The 17,974-nt window shown below is 40.2% G+C and overlaps 2 protein-coding genes across 5 annotated transcripts; one reads left to right on the top strand and one right to left on the bottom strand.

Moving 5' to 3' along the window:
• Positions 1-2,181: 2,181 nt before the first annotated feature.
• On the bottom strand, positions 2,182-10,184 carry LOC135494262 (acyl-coenzyme A thioesterase 9, mitochondrial-like). 2 transcript variants are annotated; one of them, XM_064782161.1, is made up of 12 exons: positions 10,105-10,184; positions 9,410-9,549; positions 9,190-9,235; positions 8,667-8,866; positions 7,569-7,661; positions 6,789-6,966; positions 6,445-6,512; positions 6,008-6,119; positions 4,891-4,981; positions 4,041-4,214; positions 3,525-3,675; positions 2,182-3,250 (listed from the first exon to the last, which is right to left on the bottom strand). In XM_064782161.1, the coding sequence occupies exons 1-12, from the start codon at positions 10,176-10,178 to the stop codon at positions 3,168-3,170; spliced, it is 1,410 nt and encodes a 469-aa protein (XP_064638231.1). In that variant the 5' UTR covers positions 10,179-10,184; the 3' UTR covers positions 2,182-3,167. The 2 variants fall into 2 exon arrangements, with proteins under 2 accessions (XP_064638231.1, XP_064638232.1); XM_064782162.1 differs by lacking the exon at positions 7,569-7,661 and adding an exon at positions 8,193-8,279 and having other exon boundaries at positions 2,183-3,250.
• Positions 10,185-10,404: 220 nt separating this feature from the next.
• Positions 10,405-16,731, top strand: LOC135494694 (methionine--tRNA ligase, mitochondrial-like). Of its 3 annotated transcripts, none has more exons than XM_064782903.1 (13): positions 10,405-10,465; positions 11,021-11,215; positions 11,588-11,703; positions 11,931-12,002; positions 12,232-12,318; positions 12,831-12,959; positions 13,176-13,281; positions 13,533-13,660; positions 14,172-14,287; positions 14,714-14,813; positions 15,239-15,350; positions 15,663-15,854; positions 16,316-16,731. In XM_064782903.1, the coding sequence occupies exons 2-13, from the start codon at positions 11,062-11,064 to the stop codon at positions 16,684-16,686; spliced, it is 1,683 nt and encodes a 560-aa protein (XP_064638973.1). In that variant the 5' UTR covers positions 10,405-10,465; positions 11,021-11,061; the 3' UTR covers positions 16,687-16,731. The 3 variants fall into 3 exon arrangements, with proteins under 3 accessions (XP_064638973.1, XP_064638974.1, XP_064638975.1); XM_064782904.1 differs by lacking the exon at positions 10,405-10,465 and adding an exon at positions 10,880-10,923; XM_064782905.1 differs by lacking the exon at positions 10,405-10,465 and having other exon boundaries at positions 11,137-11,226.
• The last annotated feature ends 1,243 nt before the right edge of the window (positions 16,732-17,974 follow it).

Below are 17,974 nucleotides of genomic sequence, written 5' to 3'. Positions count from 1 at the left end.
TGGTCAGTCTGTCACAACCATTTACAAGTGAAGAGTCGGTTCAGGTGCAAAAGCCACTAAAAGCCATTTCGAAGAAAATAAGATCATTGTGGAAGAATAAAGCTGACGTTACCGTTTCAATGCATAACTCGCAAGATTCCATTGAAAATCATGAAATAAGTCACCTTTTTGATGCAAAAACCAGCAGAAAAGAGGCCTAAAGTGGATTTAGTGGCTGTTGCACCTTCCTTTAGGTTTGATGTTGGCCATCATAACCTCATTTCTTCTCCATCGGGCCATGTCTTTAGTCGGTGAGTTGGATGGCAATGCAACACTGGCACAGTGACGTATACAGGGGTTTGAGACCACAGTGCACAGGCAAATGAAAAAAACACAGGCAAATGAAAAAAAGAGCTGTATACCCCCCCCCCCCCCAGTCCCCCTCGACTAACAAACACCCCCAACTGACAACACACGTAAAACATTATGTGTTTTGTCAATGAGGAGTGTGGGGGGGGGGCTATTCACCTGCCTGTGCACAGTGGCCAGTTCTGAGGTGATCAATGACTGGCCTTCCTATCATTATCAACGTGTATGAGCTGTAGGGGTGACCATGGTCCAGCCTCCAAGGACAACATCACACATGCCCCAATGAGGCTTCTCTTGGCTAGCAAACGAACATGTTGGTCAAAACAAAGGCCTGCACAATAGATTGAACAAAAGACCAAGTGATGTAGAACTCAAACTATCTTGGTGCGTGGGGGGGGGGGGGTCTATTGTTGAATTGCCTGTGTAACCTGCAATGGGGATGAGGTTCAAGCTCCCTCCACTCCCTTGGGAGTATCACAGTCCACTTGCCATAAATGAGGCACTCGTTGCCTGAACATTTACACTATCTCTGTCGGCCAGCTGGTATTCTCCCAAAGGTATGCCTTGGATCATACTTTAGAAACATTACGAAGCCCTGCTATGGGAGGGTGGCGAGATGGATACCGAATCACTCTGGTTACAGAGAGGCAAGTCTTGCCCAAGGACAGATTTTAAAACTAAACGATAAGATCTTTCCAAGAGTCAAACCCATGACCTCCGGGTTCTAAGCCTGGTTCCTAGGCCCTCCATCCACTATTCTACAGATGTTGCTTTGACCAGCGCCATTCAAAAGCCCAATGAATAGGCATGTTACCTTGTAGACCAGTGTAATAGGCCTATGAAAGGCTATGAATGGTTGAGTGACCCCATTCATTTGTTTGGACCCACCCTCATTGTAGTGCACATGCTGCAAACATGGCAGCTCAAACTTCTACCATGTGGAGTTGTGGAAGAGATGTCCGATATTAGCTCCGGAGATGTCTTGAAGGCGCTATCGACCGACAAACCACACGTACGCACAGACAAGGCCCATTCACCCCAGCAAGGCCAACAAAGCTCGAGGAGGCCTGCCTTCATCTTGAGGTAAGTGGCTTCACATATTTGCCCCGAAGGTTTAAAGCCTCTTGTATCGAGAACTTAAACTCAGATAGGCTCACGTTCGATGTTTACTCGAAGATGTGATCAGGAAATACTATAGTTACTTCGATCTTAGCCAGTTCTTGAATGTTCAAGTCAGGCCCCAAGATATCCACATGGTGTTGTTTGATGCCGTTCAACGTGTTCGATGCTGATAAAAAAATGGGTAGACAAGACCAATTGGTCCAATCTGTCATTTAATGCCAATCAAAATGCTAAATATGGATAGAGATTGATTTGACACCATAGTTGTCTGATAGTCACAACCAGGATCTAGATTGGCCATTGCATCCATTTCTAGTCTTCGATTGGTGCAATGTTTAATAGTTAGCGAGTATATTGACCGGCAGTCAAGCATGGCTCCTGCCATTCAATCAAATTGAATATCCTTGCATTTGTCTCAATATTCTGAGTTCGAGTTGCAAACCCATTGTCTGTCCAAATGGATCATTCTGAGTGACATCAACTGACAATGTGCATGTAATATCTCCTGTTTCTTGGATCTTCAAAAATGGTCTTATATCGTTGAGACTAGAGTATGTAAGCTCTCTCTTTGTATATGCACTGACTACAGACATGGCAATCTGGTCGCAAAGACAAAATCGCAAGTCGCAGCGATTCACAGCCAGGTGTGTGTCCTACTTATCAAATAATAAATGCAACAATATATATGTATCAATAAATCAAGTTTATTTACAAACAAACCTAGCAAGTACTGATACAACAGGTGGTTTACAAAAATACCCATGGCCATTTTGAAATCGCCGAAACACATGTATATCAAAATCAAATAAATATCAAAAGCGTTCAAAATAATACAGACATTGGATGACATGAACTTCAAGTGCTTAAATAGTTTCAGTATCGTTACTTTAAGTCATGGTGAACTCCACTTAGCTGTTCAAACGGTGATTACAAATTGGCCACAGGGTATTTTATCAAATCATCTTTACCATTACCTGTTATTGATACCCTGTACAAATATAACAAGAAAACCACACAACTCTGCCTTTTTGAGTGGAAATCTACAAGACCTTGTCAGTTCCGAAGGTGTCCCTAATAGAGAGGTTCTACTGTAAACGACCGGTTGATTAAGTAGTACGATCATACGAAACAATGCAAGTATGAAAACGCCTAAAAATCGATACAAGTCACTACAAGAAAGCTACTGCCTATCAAAGTGTCATTCATTCCGAAATTTATAATCAGACTTTTTAATCACTATACAATAACTATCCCATAACATTTGCACCATCATTTAAAAAAAGATTATTTGCATCAGAGTAACATGCTGTAAACATTCAACATACATGTATCACTGTCTCTTCAAAACTAAAAATTCCACAAAACATCTAAAGCAAAATAGTTCTTTTTGTAAACAAAAGCATTCTAAAAGCAAAGGTGTACATGTAATCTCATCATGTCATTAACACAATGATAGCCTATAGGCTTTTCCAGAAATAAATGTCCACATCCTTTACTAGCCTTACGGGCTGCTGTGCGAAACCTACCCAGCCAATTTCTTCAATGTGAAATTTTTCTTAAATCTAACTTTGAGACAGAAATTTTTTTGACATCACAACAGAATACAGAATATTAGCTCCGCAATTGTAAGTGACCACAAAGTCAGCGAAAGTATGAAAAAATGTTTTACAATGAAGCAAAGAACAATTACTAAATGTCTATAATCCAATCTCTTCATCAGATGATACATACTTCATCGATTCGTCGAAATGTCTTTTCCCATCGAGGTAAAGCATGGTTTCTGAAAGAAAGACCAGAATATTCTAGTTGATTGGTGGCAAAGTAATTGTGATAACGGTACTTTTTTATATCTCGGGATAATTTGATCACCTAATGTTGTCAAATGTATATATTTCAAAAAGCCACCCTGAACATTGATGGAAACAATATCGTCTAAATTTTAGCTATGCTGGTAAAAATGACGACATGTAACTTGCAACTTCTCTCCTTATAATTTGATCGTCAAAACTTCAAACTTGCAAAAAAAGAAAGATATTATTATCAAGTAATGTTACCTGCATATGAGTTTGGCACAACAGTTGGCACATTGCCAATCGTACTGAAGGTAAAGTGAAATGTGTTCGTAGTCTCTTGTTCGCCTACCATGGGGTCAACGACCTCAGCATGCACCCGAATTTGAAGCTTGGTGCCACTCGTGTACACAACCTGGAAAAAAAAGAAAAGAAAAAATTAAAACCAGATTTATCATCTACTCTTTCAAAATTAGACCCTAGAGATATCGACTTGACCCTAGAGATATCGACTTGACCCAAGAGATATCAACTTGACCCTAGAGATATCGACTTGACCCTAGAGATATCGACTTGACCCTAGAGATATCGACTTGACCCTAGAGATATCGACTTGACCCTAGAGATATCGACTTGACCCTAGAGATATCGACTTGAGAACGAATCATTCAATCAAGTTTTTATTTTGAGAAAAACTGATTTAAAGATTAGTTTACACTCAATAAGAAAACCATCAGTAACATCAACTCATCAGATGTTTTACTTGACTATAATAGCTACCTGAGATGACAAAAATAGCAAAGATCCAATCGCGACAACTCTTTTGAAGGCGATGTCATCGACCGCAATGATGAACGGCCTCCTCTGGCTGAACACGTTGGCGTTAGCCCAGGCCAACTCAAACGCCTGCCTCATCAGGAAACCTCCAAATATCTTGTTGTGGATATTTCTCTCCTGAAAATGATAAAATAGATTTCATGATAAATTGGCAGAACCACATAACTGGATTGGTCAACTACCCAAAGGTAGACCCTGAAAAAATCTTCTTCTATTAGCCGCTGGGAGCCGCTGTGGTGTAGTGGCTTGGACTCTCGACCAGCGGTCAAGAGGTCCCGGGTTCGATCCCCACTGTCGGCGTGAGACTGTAGGCTGGTCTCTCTGTCTTACTTGCCTCACTGCACCCAGGTGTATAAATGGGTACCGGTCAAAAATGCACAGATTATAGCGCTGGTTGAGCAACTCATCTGTGGTCTACTGAAAGGTTTCAGGACAGACCGGGGTTAAACTGAAAGTTGGATTATAACCTATATCGTAGTTGATATCAGACTACAAACCCTAGACTTTAACTTTTTTAACTTTAACTTTATTACCCAGCAAATGAATAGGTTCAGAATGTTCATGATGTGAAAACGCAGTGTCGATGATGACATTGGGTCGCTTGTTGAGATGCCTCTGTGGTACACCAAAGTCGGTTTCACTTTGCTCCGTCACCGAATTCCCCTCATTGTTAAAAGCATCGACAGGCTTCAAATTGGCATATACATGTACTTAGGATACTTCAGAACAGCAGTCATACACTGCTGTTAGAAAGTGTGGTACGCCTCCCCACAGAAAAGCAGATTTTCCTTACCTGGGGATGACAGATGATAACAGTTTTAAGAGCACCATCATTCATCCATATGGCATCTTTAGGCAGTACTCGGTGTCTGAACGAGTGTACACTGGAAAAGAAACAAGTGTGGTTAAAGAGTACAGTAGCCTCTATAAGGAGGCCAAATAGCCAGACATTCATTCCATGTGTGAAAAATGTCTTCTCTTTTATTCTCAATTCAACTTTAAAAGTCGCAAGACTGTTTTCTAACCACCCTGTACATTCAAACATTTCATCTTTTCTAATGCTTCAAACACATTATTCAACTTTGAATGTAGCAAGACTGTTTTCTAAACACCCTGTACATTCAAACATTTCATATTTTCTAATGCTTCAACACATTATTCAACTTTGAATGTAGCAAGACTGTTTTCTAGACACCCTGTACATTCAAACATTCATCTTTTCTAATGCTTCAAAAAACATTATTCAACTTTGAATGTAGCAAGACTGTTTTCTAAACACACTGTACAATCAAACATTTCATCTTTTCTAATGCTTCAAAAAACATTATTCAACTTTGAATGTAGCAAGACTGTTTTCTAAACACACTGTACTTTCAAACATTTCATCTTTTCTAATGCTTCAAAAAACATTATTCAACTTTGAATGTAGCAAGACTGTTTTCTAAACACACTGTACAATCAAACATTTCATCTTTTCTAATGCTTCAAACACATTATTCAACTTTGAATGTAGCAAGACTGTTTTCTAAACACCCTGTACATTCAAACATTTCATATTTTCTAATGCTTCAACACATTATTCAACTTTGAATGTAGCAAGACTGTTTTCTAAACACACTGTACATTCAAACATTTCATATTTTCTAATGCTTCAACACATTATTCAACTTTGAATGTAGCAAGACTGTTTTCTAAACACACTGTACAATCAAACATTTCATCTTTTCTAATGCTTCAAACACATTATTCAACATTGAATGTAGCAAGACTGTTTTCTATACACCCTGTACTTTCAAACATTTCATCTTTTCTAATGCTTCAAAAACATTATTCAACATTGAATGTAGCAAGACTGTTTTCTAAACACACTGTACAATCAAACATTCCATCTACTTCAGTGGGATTAGTACCTCGGATCCAAAGTAGAAACAAACATGTCATGCACAAGAACACTTTCATCTTTGGTCGGTATCGTCTTCAGTAATGATTGACTCGCTTCCAGCATTCGCTGTTCCTTGTTCGCTGCAAATCAAATACGCAGACAAATTTGATATTTTAGAAGATGACGCACCGTTGCAATGTCAGTACATGTATGTCCTAATAGACTTTCTTGTGTTGTCACATAATGCAAATGACTGCCTCCATGGACCCAATGGCAATGAAGTGTTTTTGGCGATTGGCTACCCAAACATAAATTGGCCCACAGTAGCCTAGTGCGACCTAAAATACGCTCAGAATTTTCTTGGTCATTTTAAATGCTCGCTGTGACTACCCCAGGGGAACTACAGTACCCGCAATGAAAAGCAGCTTTTCAAATCTTCACACTCGTTCAACCAAAATGACTTACCTTCTCCCATCTTTAAGATCTCCTCTTCTTCAGGTGTTGTAGCCTTTAGTGGGTTAACAAATGCTGCTCTGAAGTATGAAAGAGCACTTTGATAAAACACCGAAAATTATAAATGGCAAAAAGTGACAGGAGAACTTACTGCCCCTAGTTTGAAAGTAACACACATGTTTGTAGACACTCTTTTCTATAAAAAAAACCAGTGAAAATTGATCGCCAACTCAAGTGTTACATGAATGTAATCTTGCAAAATGCTTTTTGCACTTGGTCAACATGTGATACATAATGAAAGGATTGAGCACTAGCAGATGCCACCCTTCAGAGAACGAGAGTGAGAGTTCCCTTACTTTTTATTCTGATCTCTCGCCACCATTAGGAACTTTGCAGTCAGGAGTTGAAGCCATTTGTCTTTCTCTGTTTCTTGTAGCAGGTGCATGGTGACCTCCATGGACGTTTTACCGACCCACGTCACTCGTCCGGTGAGTTTCATATCGCAATCTGAACGAATGAGCTTCTCTCTCAAATCTGAGAAAAATTACGAAGGATAAACGTACGATGAGATTTGGACACAAAAATTTCTCATTTCAGGTATAAAAAGATCACATATTTTGTATGTCACTGGTAGATTAACGTACTATGTCTACACTAAAGTGCCCCACGAATGAGGGATTTAAATCACCGCGACCTCCAATCATGACCTAGAAGTGAACAACTTTTGCAAGTTTTACAGCCTGACAGCATGCAACTTCCACCTCAGGCAGTCCTGTATCATTCTTTTTACTGCCCTGACGACTACAGGGCAAAATACACCTTCATTGGCTGTTCAATATGACATCAGTATGATCATGGAGGTATTATTACCTCCATGGTATGATCAAACATATACAAAGCAGGCTTAGCTAGTACATTTTCATGTGTATTGACATGCTCTATAAACCTGGGTACTTCAGTGTATTCAATGCTTGTGGCTCCCCAAGAAATGATATGAGTAAGCAGTCTTAGAGAGGGTAAATTATAATTGAGCTAGAAATGAGATGGACAGGTATCATGGGTTAGAGATACAGAAGTGTTACAACACAGGACTATTACAACCAATTCCCATGCATCGAGCCCGCAATAAATCTTACCAACTCTATCAACTAAGGCTGTGACTATACTCAATGGTGACATGGTCTGAACACCTTCTCTTTCTACCGTATTGTGACTGTATGAGACCCAAACTGAAAATATTAACATGCTTATAATATGCGACGCTGTCATACAGTCTAGAATATAAGCAACAGACCGCATCAGATGCAATCTTAGGTGCTGCAATATATCAGCAACATGCTGTACTGAAAATAAAAGCAGTGTTATTTACAGCCAGAAATAATTTGACTTTGAAATATTTGCCAAACTTGTTTCTGCTTCAGAAATTAAGAATATGTCAAAGAGAAAGTTCTCAAACTTTCCAAAATTCTGAATTTAAGTTTGAGGAATATAATGTGAATTCAACTCCATTGCCTCTCAAATAAGCTTATCAAAATTGTCTTACTCTTAGCCTGCTGTGCTGAGCACTGAGGCAAGACAGTCTTAGCCACATACAAATCTTAAGAAAAACAACCGCTGCCTACTCTAACTGACCAACAAAGTCAACCTTTTTCCCTCAGATTCAGAACTTTAGTATCTCATTCAATGCTGAAGAAAGAACACCAGCTTGGCAACTATTTCTAAAACCAAACCATTCCTTCAGTGCACGCTCTACTACTAACCTATTCTTGACACATAAGCAGTGACAATACTTAAAGTACCACGCGTCACTTTTGGTGAGGGCTCATTGTGGATATAGGCTATAAGTCCTAGAGTAACAAAACAAAGATGTAATATAAACTAGTCGCACTATTTACCAATCATAACAGACTAAATCTGACTCTCGGTTTTTACGTATAAATGTATAAAAGATCATGAAAACATACGATTTGGTGATCAGAACATTTGCGCTTAGCAGCTGCTTGCAGATAAAAACTGACTGTTTGGAAACATTGGGAGGTCGGTATTGGTCGGTCATCAGAAAGACCCACAATAAACAACCGGGTAGAGAGAAGCAAGTTTGATTTAGCAGCCTCATAGGTCTCAGTTACACTCCGAGAAATTTTAAATCTAGACAGTTTAAACTGACTCTTGAAATCTTGAGACAACTTTTCAAAGATTGATCAATGACACCACACTTTAATGACGTTTCTCACCAGCAAACGTATCCAAATCTTCCATGATCTTGCCAAATCTGACCGTCTTGTGAAAGTTGAGGTACATGTCGCGGAGGGCTGTATTACTCCCCAGAGGGATGAGGGCCTCCCAGTAGCTATCGCTCATGGTACGCATTGGAAGGTCTGCTTGGCTTGTGGCCTCTGGGAGCGGTGTGCTCGACTGCTCCGAATGTTTTTCACTAGAAATGAAATTTATCATTATTCAACTCACACCAGTAAAGCAATGCACATGTCCCCACAAATGCTTCTTGCAAGGTAGTATAATAAATTGACTATTTAAAGCTAAGTTTTCTAGCCCAATGCAAGACCAAACACCCCATCAAAACTTCAACTCTATTCCTGATGAAATTATAAAGTGCTGATAATTTTGATATTTCACTTTTTTCTTCATACTGACTGTTCCCTTCAATTCATTGAGTTTCAGGGTGTCTCCTAAAAAATCAGCTGGTTTTAAAATGTCACCTGAAAGACCATACTGACACTAAAAATGTTGATACTCTACCTCCATAACTGTTGTTGTCCAATCAACTCCTTTAACTTCACACGTACTGAAAGACAAAACCAGAGAATCTCTATAAACCCAGCCAACATTGATTATGAAGTTTATATTTTCGAAAGCAATTTACTTTATAAGAAATAGTTCGATCATTTCTTTCCACAGTAAAACTCATCTTTACCCGCTTCCAACCAGGCTGTAAACTGAAACAAATCACTTTACTTACATTGCACAGGTGTCGGTATGTTGGCATCCTTGACAAAGAAGTGCTGTGATGAGCTCCCGCCTGAACTTGAGTATCTTTGAGAAGCCACATTCCATTTGAGATCTGAAGCCAGTGAAGGTGAAGTTTTTGCAGCTATGTTCCTGAAAATTTAGTAAAATATGCTCAGTACCAAAATGGGGGAAAGTGGGAGGAATATGTGCTAGTGATGAAAAGAGGCAAGATGCCTGTAACAAACACTAACAACCTCTGGACGCCAACCATCATCTTGATCATCATGAAGTCAATTTCAACAAAGATCTTTCTGAAATAGTGAAGGTCTGCCCGACTCCTGATCCCTGCAGCTAATCAGCTGCATCAACCCACTAAAGTCATGCTTGTTCGTATCGTTTGACTGCAAGATAAAATGTAGGCCTACTTCTGCGTGTAGAAGAGTTGTAAGCATGGGAAGTCAAGTCACTGACCATTCTCAACAAGTCATCAACAACCGTGACTGAGGAAACACTAAAACACTATATCAGACGGATCAGAACTGACTGAGAATGACATTGAGATTTGACATTTTGTCTTTGACAGACAGACAGATCAACGAAAAATATAGATTTAAAAGAAACTGGGCCATATAATTATCTAAAGTAAAGTTATTTTGGTAAAATAATCATTTGACTATAAATAAATGATTGTCTTAGAAGTTTTACCTGCTGCAAACAGCTGAAAAAGAGGTTTTAAATCGAAAAATATTTCCGAAAATTTTTTGACAGGGCGCAGACATTTTGAGATCATGTGACAGATGTGAAAAATAGAGAAATTTTAAAGAATATAAGTGCGTATTTTAAAATTGGAGATTATAAGTTAGAAAATCTCATTTGCCTCTCATATTTATATTTGATTAGAATCATAATTAGGATCATAATTTGTGCGTTACATATGGTTTAGAATATTTGGAAATTTCTGCAAATTTGGTCGAAATACCCCAACGTCTGACGATTTCTCAATCCAAAATGGCTGCGCCCAGTCGGCGAAAAAGCTGGTCCAAAATTTGAATATTTTCCCCATCCTGTAAATATGCGTTGATTCCTGTACATATATCTTAGCTGAGCTTCAGGACTACGTCAATACCTATCGAATGATACTACACATGCCTTGGTTTGAACTGAAGTTTCGGCAGAGGGCGTCAAATTGCATGAAAAAATGCAAAAATTTGGGTGCTGACACCTAGCGGCTACGTCTAGAACCGAAATAGCAGACGAAATTCCTCTCCTATCTTCATTTCCCAAACATCTTCTTCTTCTTCTTCTTCAATTACTCGGTTGGCCGTCTGTCGACGTATAATTGTTCTGCAGTTGTAAAGCAAATCGCCTGGCTGAATGGACGACTTTTGATTGTCGGTCAGTGGAGTGCTATAACAAAACATTTTGGTTTGCATCATCTTGAAAATGCTGTTGGCATGGTCGAAGTCACGTAACTGTCTCCCTGGCCTATCTTCCTCAACCCCTGTGTTGAGTTGCTGGGAGGAGGTACAGCCATCATTTCATAGCACGTTTTGGTTATTGTCGAGTCGTCTTTGCTTTTTTCTTGTCTTTTCGTACAACAAACTACTGACATATTTTTCAGGAGGACTCTTCACCAGAACACTACCAGTACAACTTTCCAAGATGAAGTGCCTTTGTTTGAGTGGCATCAGCTTGAATAATGCCATAAAAAGAGGATTGTCTACGTCTTGTATTTGGCGAAAAAACAATGATTCGGAGCCACCTGAGAACCGTGAAAAGTTCTTTATAACCACACCAATATTCTATGTAAATGCTGGTGAGTCTAAGGTAGTTTTGTCTTTCTCTATAAGTTTATTGATTGAGGTATCATGTATGAGTTTTGCAGAGCTAGAATAGTAGAAAATACTCATTCTAAACCATCAAAGATACTCCTTCCTTAACCTCACTTCATAACAGTGTAACAGAGTCAGGATCAGAGTTATCCAAAACTTGAGGGTCAAGCCAAGGTAAAAAATACTAGTGGATGTAGATTAGAGAGATAATGTGAACAGTTGCCTAGGTTACATTTGTGCGCTGGTTGCATGAGTGTACCGGTAGGTAGGTTGTTCATCATTATTGATAGTCCTGACCAAGGACATGAGTAACTTGACCAGTCACGAGACTGTTAAAAATTAAATCTATCTTTAAGCTCCTCATATTGGTCACATGTACACAGCCGTACTGACAGATGCAATTAGTCGATGGAAACAAATGAAACGGATGAATGTAAAGTTTGCAACTGGAACTGATGAGCATGGAATGAAGGTAAGGTTTTGCAATAGTGTTGGGCTGAGTTTGTATAGAATTCACTTTTCACTTAACTGACTTAGGCTTGAAAATCTGACATGATGTGACCCGAGGGTGAAATGTGACATCTGCTCTTTGGAAAGGACTTTTGTTCTTTCTTCATGTCACAAATGACATGCGGAACCCCAAACCTGCCCTTCTGTATCATTGGTTGAAGTTTTCAAACATCCTCAATTTACTTTCAGATTCAGAAAGCTGCTGCTGCCATGAGGAGAAATCCTTTAGATTATTGCACTGACATCTCAAATAATTTCAAGGTTTGTGTTAATAATTGTAAAATTATATTTATAGTATCAAACAACTTGGCCTGGCAGATACATTTAATCACTCAAAGAAAACAAACCATTGGTACTGTTCTATCTGAGAGTGTCCACATAAAATATGTCTAAAGGAACAACCCTACAATGGAAAACGCTTTCCATATCGTTTAGTCGTACGATTTATGTGATCTTGTCTATTAGAAGGTGACTTTTTTCATTCATTCAGGAGATGTTCTCCACAAGCAATATCAGCTACACCGATTTCATAAGAACAACAGAAGAAAGACACAAGGCTGCTGTTCATCACTTCTGGGTAAGTTAGTGTCTCCTTATTGTTTCTGTGTAAGAGGTATGACTAGGATTAGGAAACCAGTGACATTCCAAAAATGGTGTGCTATGATAATGTTGAATTGAGAGCTGAGCGTCAACGAGGACATTATCAGCTCTATAAACCATATTGGGCGATTGTAACATAAGTAGGAGACCGGAGATGCGGAAGAAAACCTGCGCTGTCGAAGAGAGTCACCCTCTCTATCAGGAGTGTACCAGGAGCAATGGGGAATCAAACCCAGGACGTCAGAGATGACAGGTACTGTCTGATGTTTCCACTGCATGCCAAATGGTGTACTCTGGCATTCTGACCCAGTATCAACCTTGACCAATGTGACCCATCGCACCAAAATGGGAAGTAAGTTGCATTTTGGTCACATAGAGTTATCCACGTGTTATCAAGCTCAGGGTACAAGCTACAAATTGACAGTTGCATAAATCCTGCTGCATGTATTGCCAACATATGAACAGAGATTTTTCAATTCGATTTTTCAGAAGATACTTTTCAATAACGGCCATATCTATAAGGGACATTACGAAGGATGGTACTCGGTTTCTGACGAAGCATTTTTGTCAAATGATGCAGTGGAAGAAACAAGAGACAGACATGGAAAATATGTACATGTAGGTACAGTGAAACCTCTTTAGTGGATACCTCAGTTAGCAAGGATAGCGTTAATGTACTTTGATAGCAGTTTTGCCAAAATTATGAACCAGTTTATTATAAATATCTCTCCTTTAATCTGAAGTTGATTCATTAGACATTTTGTCAGCATCGTTCCAGGATTGGAGCACATACTACTGTTTTGATTTTATCAAGAAAGATTTTTTTGTTTTCAGATATCTAAAGAAAGCGGTCATGTGGTCGAATGGATGAAGGAGGAAAATTATATGTTTCGGTTGTCCTGTTTTACAGACCAGCTGAGGAGTTGGGTTGACAAAAACGGTAGGTTTATATACCATCCATAAAAAACAAAATCAGGCCGGGTCAGTCGTTCTGTTTATAAAATCCACTCAGTTGATCATAGTGCACCAAGCAGTGCTTACATCATTTAGCTGTGTCTATTTTTATATTCAACCTGGGGAAAACCAGTGTTCTTGAGCTTGGTTCACATTAATGTGTATGGGGTTATAGGCCAGGTTAATACTGCCTCTATATAACTGCTATATTACCAATGATTCACATTTTGTTTTCAGTCATCCGCCCTAAAGTTTTTGAGCCAGCCGTGAGGTCTTGGATAACAAGCCTGCAGGATCTGTCCATATCCAGAGAAGTCTCCCGCCTTCAGTGGGGGATACCAGTGCCAGGAGATAACTCACAGACAGTGAGTACTATGTCTCTGATGTACCTGGCTGTTGTCTCTTGGCTCTCCCTTGTTCCCCAGACCTTTGTCTCCACTGATGCACTGTCTGGCCATGTGGCCAGTCTCTCAGTGTCCCAGAGTGGGCAATTCTGGAGCACATGATTTGGTGTCTCATCTTGGTTTTTTGCCCTGGCACTTTTGTCTCAGCCATGTTCATCTTCTTGAGGCAGGCTCTCTACAATCCTTTGAATGATGTACCCAATTGGCACCTAACCGTAGTGGCACATAAAAACACTCATCCCGCCTTGGCGGAGGAATACTCCCTGAAAAAACCACCTCTGAGGCATCCTTTTGAGGAGGGCGCTTTACAGTCCTTTGAATAATAAACCCAAGTGGCACCTGACCTTACCTTAGTGGCTTGTAAAAACACTCATCCAATCTTGGAGGGAGAATAATCGCTGAATGATTACACCACCAAAGGCAGAGCAAACACAGAAAGGGAAGAATTATAATGGATGAGTTTCGTTTTCAGATCTATGTGTGGCTGGATGCCCTGTTGAATTACCTCTCAGTGACTGGATATCCAAACAGTGGTTGGGAGACCTGGTGGCCCGCTGACTGCCACGTGGTTGGAAAAGACATTCTCAAGTAGGTTTCTAAAACATGCAAAGGTTTTCATACTACTGGTGTTATTACCTGTAAGATATGAAGAAGTCGACAAGGGCTGCCTGTACTTACATTTTGAGTAGTATGTTGAAAGGCCTTTCGTGCCATTTACACCAAAACAAGACTCGGTCCTGCTTGGCTATAAGTTATAACATTTCAAATAGATTCACTATTGGGACAAGTTCTGGATTCATAAATATTGCACGATTGAAATTGCGGTGTTATTTTCAGTGCCAGAGACGTTTGCTACTTGAATGGCCGATGAATTTCACCTGACAATATTTTGGCACAGAAATGTGATCAGTTCTGATTGATCCTGCCGGTGTGTCACAGATAAACTATATTTCGAATGATTTTAAATGCAAACTTCTAACTCTTAAACGCCACCCCATTTTGGTATTCTTTCAGATTTCATGCCATATACTGGCCAGCATTCCTGATGGCAGCAGGACTCGAACCACCCAAGATGATCCTGTGTCATTCCCATTGGATGGTCAACAATAAAAAGGTCCGTCAAAATTCCATACTTTTGCGATCTCTCTCACTCTTCATAATCTTTGAGTTTCCGTAACACGAGATAATGAGTCATTGTGTTCAATATTTGGAGATGTGATGATGATAATATATTCGAGATAACATATTTAGAAGCCTCATAGCGTAATGGGTTATGTTGCTGGCTACCACGCAGTAAAGTCCATCTTTGATCCCTGGGGAGAAGCCAGGATTATATTTCTGGACTGTATGAACCGGCAAGGCTTTCAAGGAACTAAAACTTCTGCCTATTCTCAGTCCTTCGAATGAGACATGAAACCGAGGTTCCTTGTATCTGGTGTCTATGCCAGGGCTAGCAAAGACCCCACCAAGTGAGAAACATGAGTAGCTTCCGTGGACTATAGTCGAGGCCCTTTTCAAACTTATTGCTTCTTTTTCCAGATGTCGAAAAGTATCGGAAATGTTGTCGACCCATTTGACCGGATGAAGAAATACTCGGCAGATGGTTTCCGCTATTTCTTGTTGAAGGAGGGAGTGCCTCATTCTGACGGAAGTGAGTGATTGTGTTTTCATGATTGATTCTTCCATGTGATACATGTTGTGTTGAGAATTAAGTTAAAGTCGACTGGCTGATGCCCGAGCCACGGGTTATCAGACGAGAATCAACTAGGAGCATTACTCCCCCTGGATATGATTCTGGTCTATCGCAGGTTATCTTCCCAGTCAGAACTGGTGCACATTTACTTTGAGGTCAAGAGGACTTTGTTGGCCGTGGGAATCGAAGTAAAGTAACTTGCTCAAGGTAGCTGCACACAGTGAAGCTGCACACAAGTTTGATAATCATCTTCGCTCTATTTCTCTCTAGATTATAATGACAACAAGGTCGTGGAGATGCTGAATGCTGAACTGTGCAATACCCTGGGTAACCTTTTGAGTCGATGTACCGGCAAGGCATTGAATCCACAACAGGTCTTCCCCTCTTTCGACCCTGAAGCATTTGAGGACTGTGCAACAGAAGAAGGCAGAAATTTGCTTAAAAATTTAAAGGATCTACCGTGTGAGTTTTAACCTGTGATGATGTACATGTATGAGTCTACATGTATGAGATGCACAGGTGTACAGTATATTGATTTCAAATGTAGATTCATTACTACTTTTAAAACAACAGGTTCACCAGCTGACGATCTTATGCACAAGAATGCTAGAGAGGTTGTGGGTGCATGTGTACAGGGGGTAGGATGTAACAACCACCTGTCCCTAGATCAAGCCACCAATCCCAGCATTCCTAAAATCCTGCCTTCCTTTCCAACCATCGCCTTCAGGTTTAAGGACATCCTCAGATCATGTCACAACCACCTGTCCCTAGATCAAGCCACCAATCCCAGCATTCCTAAAATCCTGCCTTCCTTCAAACCAATGCCTTCAGGTTTAAGGACATCCTCAAACCATGTCACAACCACCTGTCCCTAGATCAACCCATCAATCCCAGCATTTCTAAAATCACGTTTTCTGTTCCAGCGGTCGTCCACGACCACTACGACGACTACCACATCTACAAAGGCTTAGAAGCCATCGTTTCCCAGCTTCACAGCACGAACGCTTTCTTTCAACACCATAAACCGTGGGAGTTAAAAACGGACAAGTCGAAACAAAAATGGCTGGATACAATCTTACACGTTACGATGGAAAATCTTCGAGTGTGTGGAGTTCTTTTAAAACCTGTGATACCAGACTCTAGTGAGAAAATTCTGTCCAAATTAGGTGCTCGGGATTATGAAAGGACTTTGGAATCGATCATGTATGTGGATGATTTACAGTCATCGAGGATTTGTGACGAGAGACCTCTCGGTGTGGACTCTGGACTATTATTTCCTCGGTTGAAAAAGTGACTTGCTTCCTAGGATTCTTATAAAGTAATAAACGATTTTTGTGAAGACATTACTTTAGTTTTGTTTTTGGAGATGCACTTCATGGAGGGAATTGTCAAAAGGATGCAAATCCCCAGAAACTCAAACTTGAACGCCTAATTCATTGTTCAGCATTGTTATAGGGAGGCCGAACAATGAATTGGGCGTTTGTGTTGGATTTCTGGGGGCATTGCCGAAACTTCTCAATTACCTGCGTCCAGCATTCTTGTACTCAGATATTTTCATCTGGCCAAGGAGTTGGTGCCATCAGCAATCCCCAACCACTCTTATGGGCTGGTAGTTTTCTTGTATTCATGTGCACCTTACAACTTGAGTTTGGGAAATATGACTGGAGTTTGGTGTCTTGTTGACAGGTTATCCAAAGGAGCCGATGGCAGGTGGCAGATATCTTTGGAAGTATGCCCCTGACCTTCTTACAGGGCTTGACTGAAAGACAGGCCTATTTGCCCTGCATTGCAATCTCAAAAACACCCCTTTCATGGGGCTCTACACAGACAAGTCATCAGGTGTGAATTCCTAGGGGGATTGATCATCAGAAGCTGGCATCTAGTTCACTCAAGGTGTCCACTGTTCCCACACCAGTTAAATTGTTGATCCCTGATGACTTGTAATCCAGTAAGGTTGTGGGCTTTTGCTAAAATGGATTGCATTACCGCGAAAAAACAGTATGGCCGTGGTTAGATGGATATAGAATAGCTCCCAGCATGTTGTCGCATCCTCCTGAAGGGCGAGTTGTGCTATGTGTCTCCAAAACAGGTTGTGCTATGTGTCTTCAAGACGGGTTGTCCTTGTCATTCCCAGGTTGGATGTGACTGTAATGCCAATCATCTGCCAGTGTTTGCTGTGTCTTCCATCACCAAGGGTAGCTGGTCATAGTACAGTCGAACCTCTCTTAGTGGACACCCCTGTTAGCAGGTCACCCTCCCCTATAAGGACGGTTATTTTGATCACACTTGTATACCATCTTTACAATTTGACCTCTGTGATCAGGAAAACTTTTATGGACATTTTTTGTCAGTCCTAAAGGTGTCCTTATAAGAGAGGTTCTTTTGTACTAACTTGACTTAAGAACTTTTTGCATCTTTTGGAAATATTGATTCCTTTGGCATTCGATGGGTTGATGGAATTTAGATCCCAAATTTTCATAATAGTTGCATGTTAGCATTGTCTACCCAAAGCATTTAAAATTATTCGTAAAAATTCTGATATTCTCAAGGTTTTCACAAAATATCATTTTCGTGATATTTTG

The sequence above is a fragment of the Lineus longissimus genome, chromosome 10, assembly GCF_910592395.1.
Source record: "Lineus longissimus chromosome 10, tnLinLong1.2, whole genome shotgun sequence".
NCBI lineage: Eukaryota > Metazoa > Nemertea > Pilidiophora > Heteronemertea > Lineidae > Lineus > Lineus longissimus.
The sequence above is the reverse complement of the archived record's forward strand: the minus strand, read 5'-3'. Positions and strand labels throughout refer to the sequence as shown.